Source organism: Equus przewalskii, chromosome 25 (genome assembly GCF_037783145.1).
Source record: "Equus przewalskii isolate Varuska chromosome 25, EquPr2, whole genome shotgun sequence".
Taxonomy (NCBI): Eukaryota; Metazoa; Chordata; class Mammalia; order Perissodactyla; family Equidae; genus Equus; species Equus przewalskii.
Window position 1 is genome coordinate 35,229,018 of NC_091855.1, and position 12,211 is coordinate 35,241,228.

Consider the following 12,211-nt stretch of genomic DNA (forward strand, 5'->3'; position numbering starts at 1 on the left):
GAAGTTTATCCCTGAGCTAACATCTGCCACCAATCCTCCTCTTTTTGCTGAGGACGATTGGCCCTGAGCTGACATCTGTGCCCATCTTCCTCTACTTTGTATGTGGGATGCTGCCACAGCATGGCTTGATACGTGGTGCTAGGTCCATGCTTGGGATCCAAACCAGCAGACCCAAGGCCGCCAAATTGGAGGGCATGATCTTAACTGCTACGCCACCGAGTAGGGCCCATCCATTCCTCTTTTTTAATTCTATCACCGTGTGCTAATGCTTATAGATTCTTTTTGTTTTTAATTCAATATGTTAAAACCCACTCTCATCTTTTTTCTTATTGATATTTAAATTGTCCCACATCTGGCCAGTGGGAGCCCCTTCAAGTCTCTCCCGGGTCCTTCTCACCTGTCCCCGTTCATTTTGGAGCACACCTTTGCTTTCTGGCATATCAAGATGTTCCAGTCTAATCTGGACCTTTCCCTGCCCTGGACCTCGAATCAACTATTTCTGCAAAAAGCACCCTTGTTCCTTTTAGTGGAGAATTATATTTAGAAACCAAGATCTTGACATCAAGACCTTTCATACAATTTTTAAAGTCGCTTACCACCATTTTAAATTGCTTCATAATATTCCCATTAAGTAATTGGATTACTATGCATCTATTCTGTTAACACGCGGTATTTTAGAGAGGAAGACTCTTTCACCATTCAAAATAACACTGTGATGGAGAGCTGGGTGCATAAACATTTTTTTGTTTTTGAATTGAGAGTGAGCACCTTAGGATACGTTCTGGAGCAGAATCACTGGGTTAAAGGGTAGACATGCTTTTCGGATTCTCTTTGCCAATCACCGAAGCGCCCTCCAGAAAGATAGGGCCAGTTTACCCACCCAGCACAAGAGAATCAGAGTCTTCGTGCACTCTCACCGGCAGTAAGAATTAGAATTTAAAAAAAAACAGAGAGAGCTGTTCCACAAGTCCAGTAGAGAGTATGGCGTCTCATTGGCTTCATTTCATTTCTTTGACTACTGGTCAGATCGAGCGAAATCAGGTAGAATATTTTTCGTGTTTGTTGTTTGAATGTGTCTTATAAAATCAGATCATTTTAATAGGAAGACTCAGCAAAAGAGGAACTAAGTGAATATTTTCAACGTTCTTGTCGCATTGTAAAAGGCAGGGAAGACAATCATGAATCGTTGGGGCCAGTTTTTCTAATCAAAGTGGCTTTGAAGAAAAGCCACACGTTACTGAGGTGTGGTTCTAGGGGAAGAAGTCTTGGGGAAATGATGATAGCTACCAGGTGCCATACCCTATGCTAAGGAATTATATACATAGTCCTTATATATATTTATGTAATGTCATCCTTATAACTGCCCAATTAGGCACCAGGGTCGCACAGCCACTGGGTAATGTTGCTGGGAATGGAAGCAGGCCGGTGAACCCCTGGGCCAGTCTCTTACCCCCGCAACTCCATTGCCTTCCTGGCCGAGACACTGCGAGTGTGAGGCCTGGCTGTGTGGCTGTGTGTACGTTACAATCTCGCTAGGCTTCAGATGCTTCAGCTTTTTGTTTTCTTAGTAAAGGAATGTGAGATCCAGCCCCAAAGGCCTAGTGGTTAAAGTTCGGTGCACTCACAGCTCCAGCAGCCCGGGTTTGCTTCCTGGTCGTGGAACCACACCACCCGTCTGTCAGTAGCCATGCTGTGGTGGTGGCTCACTCAGAAGAACTAGAAGGACCTACAGCTAGGATATACAGCCATGCACTGGGGCTCTGGGGAGAAAAGGAAAGAGGAAGATGGGCAACAGGTGTTCCTCAGGGTAAATCTTTCCCTGCAAAAAATAAATAAACAGATAAATAAGTGAACGTGGGACTAAGATGAAATAATGCTTGAGAATGCTTTGGAGAAAGAAAAAAAACACTACTCAAGGTTAGAGTAAAAAATAATATGATTAAGACCTTTCCTCCAGCAATGAGCAGTGGAAATGCATGGCCTGCAACTCAGATGGACCTGGCTCTGTCAATTGCTTGGCAAGTCGCTGGGCCTCTCTGAGCCTCTGTTTCCTCATCTGTAAAATGGGAACGCAGCTCCCACGGTAACTGCAAGGATTAGATGAGATGATGTGTGCAACCACGTCTGGTTCTGCCTGGCATACAGCAGGCACTGGATAAATGCTGGCGTCCTTCCCCAGTGTCTCCTTCTGTTCACGGTCAACCCCAGGGGCTTGGAAGGAAGACTTGGAGCAGCTTTGCCAGGCCACCTGATGAGAAGAGGGCATCTTTACAGAGCTCTCTTTCCTTGCTCATCCTATGGGGGTTGCTACTTCCCGCCAAGCCTTAATTAAATCGTGGAGCAGCGAGCTCAGATAATTAACGGTGGGGCTTGTCAGGCGTGACTTTGGTTAATGTCTATGACTGTGGATGATCCTAGTCATGGACAATTAGTATTTATCGTCTAATTAGGATGCTCACTTGGCAGAAGCGGGTGAGCAGCTTGCCTGTCTGGGGCGGCAGATGGAGGGCTGGGCCTCGCCTGGGCATAGCAGGCCAGATGCGGGCCAGACGGGGGCACGAGTCGGCGGACGGCTTGTGGCTGAGCTGCCCTCTGTGAGCGGAGGCCCCATGACAGCTTGAACCCTAGCAGCTCTGCCTTCAGCTGGCAGCCTTCAGCTCAGGGGGCCAACATGCAGAGCCTGGATGGGGCATGTTTGAACTTTGAGTTATAAGAAAATGGAAAAATGAATTACTTAAATTTTTACCTTCTATTTATTTAAGTCGTGAATAGGTAATACATTCACATGGTTCCACCATCAAAATGTGTGAAAAGACAAACTTGGGAAATCTTCCTCCCACCCCTGACCTCCATCTGCCCGGTTCCCAACCATCCCCACCCAGGGGAGCAGGTGACTGTGATGCTGGATTTCTGTGGATCCTTTTCCAATGTCACATGTGCACATACAAGAAAATCCAAATACGTACTTTCTCTCCCACTTTTTGAAAAACACAAATGTTAGCATATAAACATACTTTTGTTATTTTATTTTTTTTTTGAGGAAGATTAGCCCTGAGCTAACATCCGCTGCCAATCCTTCTCTTTTTGCTGAGGAAGACAGGCCCTGAGCTAACATCAGTGCCCATCTTCCTCTACTTTATATGTGGGACATGGGCCACAGCATGGCTTACCTGTCCGCACCATGTCCATGTCCGCAGCCAGGATCCAAACCGGCAAACCCCAGGCCGCTGAAGCAGAACGTGCGAACTTAAACGCTATGCCACCGGGCCAGCCCCATAAATATACTTTTTTGATAAGAATTTATTTATTTATTTATTTATTTTACAATAAAGGTTTTCTTTAGGGCAGTGAAATGACCCTGTATGATACTATAATGGTGGGTACCTGTCATTACATAATTTGTTCGAACCACAGACTGTGCAACGCCAAGAGTGAACCCTAACGTAGACCACGGGCTTCGGGCGATGATGACTTGTCAGTGTAGCTTCTTCCATCAGAACAAATGCACCGCTCTGTGGGGTGTTGATAGAGAGGGAGGCTGTGCCTGTGGGGCAGGGGGGATGTGGGAAATCTCTGTCCCTTCGGCTTAATTTTGCTGTGAACTTAAAACTGCTCTGAAAAATAAAGACTATTAAAAACAATTTTTTTAACTTCCTCATTTTTTTAACAGCTGCATGGAATTCCGCCGGACAGATGTGTCTCCATTCTTTAACCAATCACCTGCCAGTGGACATGAGGTCATTTCTGGTCTTCTGCTGTTACAGACAGTGCTCTGAAGGATAACACTGAATGAACAACGAATACCACAGGTCTTTGGTGTGGGTGTGTGTCCCTGTAGAGTTGTATTAGTTGGGAAATAGGCCAAATGCTGTAACAAAGAGACCTCAGATGGCAGGACAGGATGCTCCACCATCCCTTGGGCCACTGTCCTGCGCTCTGTTTGCAGGAAGGAGAAAGAGAGAAAGCCCAGGGCAGCAAGTAATTTAAACAGCTGAGGGCGGAAGTTGAGTGGGTAGCTTCCATCCCCTTTCCACTGGTGAAAACATAGCGCCATGGCCATAGCTGGCTGCTGGGAAATGCGTCAGCTGGAAGCATGTCCAGAAGAATAGGGCACAGAACTGAGAAGACAGCCAGCAACCGGCCCCAAGGGAAATCCCCAGACCTAGACATGCTGGACCAAAGGTTAGAGACAGGAAAATAATGAATTCTTGGTAAAATGTATTTCATAGGCAAGCACCTCTTGAAGCATCAGCTCAAAAGAAAGTCTTGAGGTTTGGGAATCACTGACCAGATGATCCCTTCCAGCTCTTAAAAAGAAATCTAAAAGAAAACCACCAGAAAAATAGCAAGTGTTGGCAAGGAGGTAGAGAAATTGAAACCCTTATGCACTGTTGATGGGGTCGTAAAATGGTGCAACCACTATGGAAAACAGTGTGGAGTTTCCTCAAAAAGTTAAAATAGAATTGCCATATGATCCAGCAATCCCACTTCTGGGTATATATCCAGAAGAACTGACAGCAGGGACTCAAACACGTCTTGTTCATATGGTCATAGCAGGATTATCCACAATAGCTAAGAGGTGTAAGCGACTCAGATGTCCATTAACAGATGAATGGATAAACCAAATGGTCTATACATACAAGGGAATACTATTCAGCCCTAAAAAGGAAGGAAATTCTGACACACGCTACAACATGGATGAATATTGAGGACATTACGCTGAGTGAAATAAGCCAGTCACAGAAAGACAAATACTGTATGATTCTGCTTATATGAAGTATCTAAAGTAATCAAATCCGTAGAAACAGAAAGTAGAATCATGGTTACCAGAGGATGGGGAGAGGAGGAATAGGGAGTTGTTGTTCAGTTGGGACAGTGTTAGATTTGCAAGATGAAAAATTCTGGAGATCCACTTCACAGCAATGTAAATATACTTAACTCTACTGAACTGTGCACGTAAAAATGGTTAATATGGTAAATTTCGTGTGTTTTTTACCACAATAAGAAATGCATTAAAAGAAGAGAGAAATCTCTAGGATATGTTTAAACTGTTCGTGCTCTCTGAGTCACCTGCTCCGCTTCTTAGCAAGTGGGTGAACACCTGTACAATTATCCAAGCACCAACAGTTCAAGGTAGACTTATTTATATTAGCACAAAATTGAAAACCATCCCGAAGTCCAGAAATAGAGGCATGGGTAAGGACTTGTGACATCCTCAGTCGAGGGGAAATACTTCAGACGTTCCAAAAATGCACAAGAAGGGGGTGCTTATAGAAAATTTACAACATGAAGAGAGCTAAGTTTTAATTAATAAGAAGCGAGGAGTCAAAATGTTAGGTACCATGCTACGCAAAACCAAAGATGTTCGTGCACTCACTCACACACACACACACACCCCAAGGGAATGATAGCACAGTGCTAACAGCATGGTCTTCAGGCACAGGATAACAGAAGATTATTTTTCTTCCTTTTTCTCTTGGTTTTTCTCAACTTCTAAAAATTAGTGTACAATTTTCTTATCATGAAAAACTTCTCATTTTTAGAAAAACAAACTGTGGTATATGCAGACAATGAAATATCATTCGGCACCCAATAGAAATGACCTATTATGCCTTGAAACAACACGGAGGACCCTTAAATGCATGTGCTAAGTGAAAGAAGCCAGTCCGAAAACACTGTATGACTCCAACTGTATACATTCCGAAAAAGGCAAAATTGTAGAGATGATAAAAAGATTAGTGGTGCCAGGGGGTGGAAGGTGGGAGGGTGATGAAGAGTGGAGCACAGGGGCTGTTTAGGGCAGTGAAACTACTCTGCAGGATACTGTAGTGATGGATACACGTCGTTCTACACTTGTCAGAACCCATAGAATGTGCACCACCAACAGCGAAGGCTGTGGGGAGTTATTGTTTAATGGGCAACAGAGTTTCAGTTTGGGAGATGGGTGGTGGTGATATTTGTACAACAGCATGAATGTACTTTTTTTTTTTTTTGAGGAAGATTAGCCCTGAGCTAACATCCCCTGCCAATCCTCCTCTTTTTCTGAGGAAGACTGGCCCTGAGCTAACATCCATGCCCATCTTCCTCTACTTTATACGTGGGACGCCTACCACAGCATGGCTTGCCAAGCGGTGCCATGTCCACACCCGGGATCTGAACCGGTGAACGCCGGGCCGCTGAAGGGGAAAGTGCGAACTTAATGGCTGTGCCACCAGGCTGGCCCCTAGCGTGAATGTACTTAATGCCACTGAACTGCACACTTAAAAATGGTTAAAATGATAAATTTTATGTTGTGTATATTTTACCACAATTTTAAAAAGAGTGAACTATGTCAACTGTGACCTTTAGATAATAACAATGTAACAACACTGGTTTATCAGTTGCAATAAGTGTGCTACACTAATGAAAGATGTTAAGGGAGAAAACTGTGGGGAGGGTGGAGGAGATGTGTGGGAATTCTCTGTACTTTCCACTCATTTTTTCTGTAAACTTAAAATTGCTCTAAAAAAATAAAGTCTATTAGTTTTTTTAAAATCCTCACTTTGCTTTTGATTAAAAACAAAGCCTAAGTTTTATCAACAACCATCTTGAGACAAGCAAGCCATGGGCTGTGCGTCTCCCCAAAGCATCCAGGCAAACTCAAGTGCTCGGAGAGGGGTCAGCTACGAACCATTGCTGGGGGCAGAGAGGTGACAAGTCTGGGTCAGGACTTGAGAGCAGCCTGACGGGACACTACGCGCTCTCCAAGGATGCTCACGAGACAGGGAACACTTGTGAGTTCTCAGGTGGCGTCTGAGCAGGCACAGTGGAGAGGCACTGGGATGGACGGATGGACAGACAGGCGGGGGATGACACAGGACTGATACAACGAAAGCCAGCCCCTCAGGGACCTCAGTCACCTAGTCTGTCAAATGGGACAATAGTTTTCATTTGCTCCCCACCCCTGCATGATGGGAGAGGGCTGACTGCACAGCTGTGTGCGGGATGCTCCACAGACGAGAAAGCAGAGGCCGCGGAGAGGACCAACGACTTCCGATCACAGCCCCTCCGCCTCATGTGACCGGGCTTCAGGAACGCTGACGCACTTTGAGGACCGGCCGGAATAACTTCCAAAGGGCGTAAGGTAACCTTGAACCTTTTTCCAGAACCTTTTTCCTTGAACCTGTACCCAAGGGCCCTGAGATTAAGGCTGCTTTTTCCAGCTTTGTATTTATTGTTTTTAAATAATTTACAATCGTTTTAAGTAATTGCATTTGTTTTAAATAATTCACAATCATTTTAAAATAATTGTGTTTATTGTTTTAAATAATTTACTGGGAAACTGATCAATGTTTTATGTAGAACATTTAGACTATCCAGATAGACAGAAAGAAGAAAATTAAGATCAGCTGTGTTCACACCGCCCGGCAACACTGCTATAGACATTTTGAAGGACCCCTTCTGGCCCTGTTTTCTGTGGCCCTTTCTCATTCATTAAACAAACTCTTATTACCCCCTACTGGGTGTCAGGCACTGTCCTAGGCTCTGGGAACACAATGATAAATAAGACTTGATTTCTGACCTCAAGGACTTGAAATGGAGACGCACGCACACTCTCTGTCACTCACACACACTTACACACTCTCACAGTTTGGTTTGGTTTTGACTGGTACTCAACATAATGATCACCCTGAACATAATGTCTCGGGAACTTTCTTCCCATTTAATGTGTTACGAACTCTTTCCCATGTGATTAAACATTGTTTCACGGAACCATCTAAATGGCTACATGGTGTTCCATGCCGTGACTGTGCCTTCATTTATTTGACCAATCTATTGTCGAACGTTTAGTCTTCAGAGAAAATCTTTGTTGCTGGATCTTTGCGCATGTCCATGGTGATTTCCTTAGGCTAACGAGCTAGAAGTGGAATTTCTGGGCCAAAAGTTTTATTTGTAATTCTCTCCCAGAACGAATAAGCTGGCTTCCTCTCCCATTGGTAGGACAAGAGTTTTCATGTCCTTGCTTCTGCTGTGTTTTTTTGTTTGTTTGCTTTTTGATATCATTTCAAATTTACAAAAAGATTGCAAGAATAGTACAAAGAACCCCCCCTTTACTGAGATTTACCAAGAACTAACATTACCCGGTTCCTCCTCCTCCCCACCCCCTCTCCCTCCTCCCCATGGATCCTCCTGGAGCCCTGTCCCCAGATCAGCCTCTTGGCCAGGGTTTTGAAACAGCACAGTGTCTGATCTGAGCGACGACACCTCATCCGTCCTTCCACACTCAGGAGGACGAACGTGATTCCTGTTTGGGTTTGACGTTTCCTGCGGGATCTGACTCTCTGCCAACCCAGGTTCTGTTTTCCGAGAGGCCACCTGCTGAGTGTCAGCGGCCCCCAAGGTCGCTATTGATCAATGGTTCCTGGCATCTGAGGCGGCTCCGTGTCCATGTCCGGGAGAAGGGAATGTGCGCAATGGAAAGGCCCCCAGGGCGCGCTGCAGGGGCTGGACCCCGGCCAACCTGGGCTTCACCTGCCTAACCTGGCCAAGCCCCTTGATGCAGCTGAGCCTGTTTCCTCTTCTGGAAAGAAGGCAAAAACTGAGTCTCATAGACTCTGAGACACTCACGGGGGGACAGCTGCCAATGCCACCGTGACACCCTGTTATCTTATCGCTTATAATTGTTATTTTGTACGTAGATTTTATTAAATCGGTTATCACTCTTTTGTGCAGTCATAAAAAGGAAATTAGAAGGAAAAGAAACTTCAATATTCATGGTCTGATTCTTCTGAATCACATATTTTTTTCCTTCTTTCATATCTTAATTTTTTCTAATGAGGGAAAATTTAAACACATAAAAGCTAGCGAAAGTTGGATAACGAATCCTCAGGTAACTGTCATCACCTCGGTCTCACCCACATCCGCCTCCCACACAGCCGCCCGGATTAGTATAGAAGCGACTTCGTGCATCACATAACTTCCTCCGTAAACATGCCAGTTTGTGTCTGCAAAAGATAAGGTCTCCTTGTTTTTTGACGTCATCCTAATGTCATGTCACACCTAAAAAGTAACTGTGATTTCTTAATACCCTGAACATATTCAGTCAATGTTCAACGTCCTTATTTTTCTGTAGTTGGTTTCTTCAACTCAGGAGCCAATGAGGCTGATGTCTTCCACTTTGGTTGATACGTCTGTTATCCTTTCCTCATTTTTTCACCCTTGCAATTTATTTGTGAAAGAAACTGGGTCATTTGTCCTGTAGAGATTTTGCATTTTGGATTTTTCTGGTGGCAATTTTATAGTCTCACTTAGCGTTCCTCTGTCCCCTGTATTTCTTGCAAACTGGTAGGTGGAGTTGTTCTGACAGTCGAAAGAGAGCATGTAGCCAAGGTACCTCTCTCAGGCAATGTGAATTTCCCTCAAAGAGGGTTTGGAAAGTTAGAAATGACCGGAGAGACTGGGACAATAGGGTTGGGGTCAACAGCCCCAACTCTGTTCCTGACCGGCTGGGTAGGTGGTTCGGGTGGGACACATGCCTCGCTGGGCCTCAGCAGAGGAGCTGGACTTGTGGTCTCACTGCTCGTCCCCCAGGGCACTGACTTTCTAGAATCAGTGAGGGAACAAGGCCTCTAGAGGGGCATCTCTGGTCGGCGGTGATGCGCTTGGCTCTGGCTTCTCCAATCCCAGAGCTGAAGGCAGCTGGTTCGCCTGGTGCAAGGAGACCCCAGCTCCCTGTGCAGCCACTGTTAGAGCCTTGAACAGGGCACCCAGGAGTGGAGGCTGGGAGGCCAGCCCGGTGTGCAGGTTTCCCAGTGGCGTTGAGATCCACGCGCCTCCTGGTCACATCTCCTGGGACAGGAGATGCCCCCCGTGCATGCCCCCCGTGCATGCGGGCTCCATTCTTAAGTGGCCCCAGAGATGGCAGCAGTGGGTCTCCTCATGCACAAGTCACAGCTCCTAGAAATAGTGGTAAAGGTTTCTTCTCTCCTCTTTTCTCCTTCCTTCTCTTCCTTTCTTCTCTCTCCCAACTCCTCTGTTCTCAATTCAGTCATTTTTCAGTGCACTAGGGGGAGCTGCTATTTAACAAAACTTGCAGGGACCCTTCAGCCAGGGGAAGAGCCGCCCTCAGTCTTCCAGCTTGTAGAGACGAAGCGGGTTACAGTAGAGTTGCCTAAAGCAGCCCCCCAACCCCCAATGGAATTGGCTTTATCACCCACAAGACTCAGGTGAGGCGGTGGGAGGTCTGGGATCAAGTCCTGCTCCACCAGCACGGCGGCGGAAGAGCTTTCCCTCCTCTGGCCTCCAGTGGTGAGGCACATGGTCCTGCATCCTGATCCTGCCACTTACCTGCTGTGTAAACTTGACCAAGTTGCCTGACCTCTCTGAGCTCACCTCCTGAGTGAAATAAGGCAGATAGTCCAGAGTCCCAGGATTCAATAAGATCATGCTCTTAGCACAGAGCCCAGTGCATGGTGAACACTCCATAGTGTTGTTATTTATAAGATAAGGTTGCCCGGGGTAACTGCTTTCCCTCTCAGGTCTCAGAGTTATAAGAAGGAATCTTGATCACATAAGTTGGTAAACATGGATACATCTAAACAAATGTTCACTGTAGGAAACGACTTGTGAATGTGTTAGTTACGTGGCAGAAAGGACTTTGCAGATACAATTAAGCTAAAAGATCTTGAGGTGGGGCGATTATCTGGGGCTATCAGGATGGGCCCAATGTAATCACGAGGGACCTTAGGAGAAAAAGAGGAAGGCCAGAGAGCCAGAGAGAGAAAAGACGACGTGAAAACGCAAGTCAGAATGATACGGCCACGAGCCAAGGAATTTGGGCAGCTGCTTGAAGCTGGAAAAGGCGAGAAAACAGATGTTTCTTCTGCAGGAACCAGCCCTGCTGACCCCTTGATTTTAGCCCCACGAGGCTCTTTAGGACTTCCGGCCTCCTGAACTGTAGGATGATAGATTGCTGTTGATTTGGGCTGCTAAGTTTGTGGCAGCTTGTTACAGCAGCCACAGGAAACTCATACAGACCTAAGGACAGACAGCAAGCACGAGGACGATGAAAAACATAGGCGAGATTTTCTTCTCTGATGACGAGGGAGTTGCCCTGAATTTCCTACATCCAGCTTCCTTTTTTCTGAAGGAGAAACTTCTACTTTGTATAAGACGTTATTTTTCAGGTCTTTGTTAATTCATAAGCTGAATACTTGATACAGTTATAGAGATCAGCTCATTTTAAAAAGTGTATAAATTCCTTGTGATTCTTTGTCCCTTGACAATTTGAAAGAATTCATCCATAAACGTATGTGAGATGGAAGGCTTTTTGTTTTGTAATAACTTTGCTGGTTTCTTTCTTGGCCGTTGACTCGCTCAGGTTTCCTGTTTCTCGAGTGGAAAGTGGGGCTTGGAGTCCTGAATTTGGGCACAGGTTTCGCCACTTACTGGCTGTGTCTGTTCATTCGTTCATTCATTCATCCCATAACTGCCGGTCAACACCACTAGAGCCAAGCACTGTGCTGAGCACTGGAGATCCGTGGTGGACAAGATGGACAGGGTCCCCACCCTCAATACCCTCACCTTCTCCAAGAGGAGAGACACCACAAACAGGCCAAGAAACAGGAAAAGGAAACACAAGTGGTTGTTTGTAAGAAAGAGACAAATGAGAGGCTGAGACTATGAGTAGGGGGAGAGGCTCTCTGGGCGGGCAGTTGAGGACGGCCTCTGGGGCAGACGTGGTGCCCAGATGCCCTCAGATCCCTCAGCCGGCTCAGTGGCCCATTCCCCACCCCCCACCCCGCTCTGCGTCTTAGGGCTCACACCTGCTGTCCTCCGAAAACTGCCGTCGGGCCATGGGAGCAGAAGTGCCTGGGGTTTGGGTCCCTCCCTGGGGGCACTCATGGCCACCGACTGACTGGTGCAGGAGTGTGAAAACCCAGACCCTTGCCTGGAGTGAAGGAAAACTCCAAGCCGTAATCTACTCTCCAGGACTCCCCGGGGGTCAGGCTGAGATCACACACTTGCTTGGCATCTGCTCTTCCCCTGTCCTGCTTCCCGAGTCCCTTCAGTCTCCCCTCCCCACTCCTCGCCAGGGTTTGCTTTCAGTGAATCTGACCTAAGACAACCCCCAAAGCCAAGACCTAAAGTGTGAGAAGTAGCCAGTCATGGAAGAGCCTGAGAGAGTCAGGGTGAGGTGCTGGTTTGGGAAAGAGACAACAGCATGTACAAA

The 12,211-nt window shown here is 46.3% G+C and overlaps 1 protein-coding gene across 2 annotated transcripts in view; it reads left to right on the forward strand.

The window, feature by feature from the left end:
* GOLGA5 (golgin A5) overlaps nucleotides 1-6,534 on the forward strand; it is a 50,941-nt gene extending 44,407 nt beyond the window's left edge. For both annotated transcript variants that reach the window (XM_070593103.1, XM_070593105.1), the window contains one exon: nucleotides 3,671-6,534. In XM_070593103.1, coding sequence (XP_070449204.1) covers nucleotides 3,671-3,776 — 106 coding nt within the window. In that variant the 3' untranslated portion in view covers nucleotides 3,777-6,534. The remainder of the gene's footprint in view (nucleotides 1-3,670) is intronic.
* Nucleotides 6,535-12,211: the final 5,677 nt, after the last annotated feature.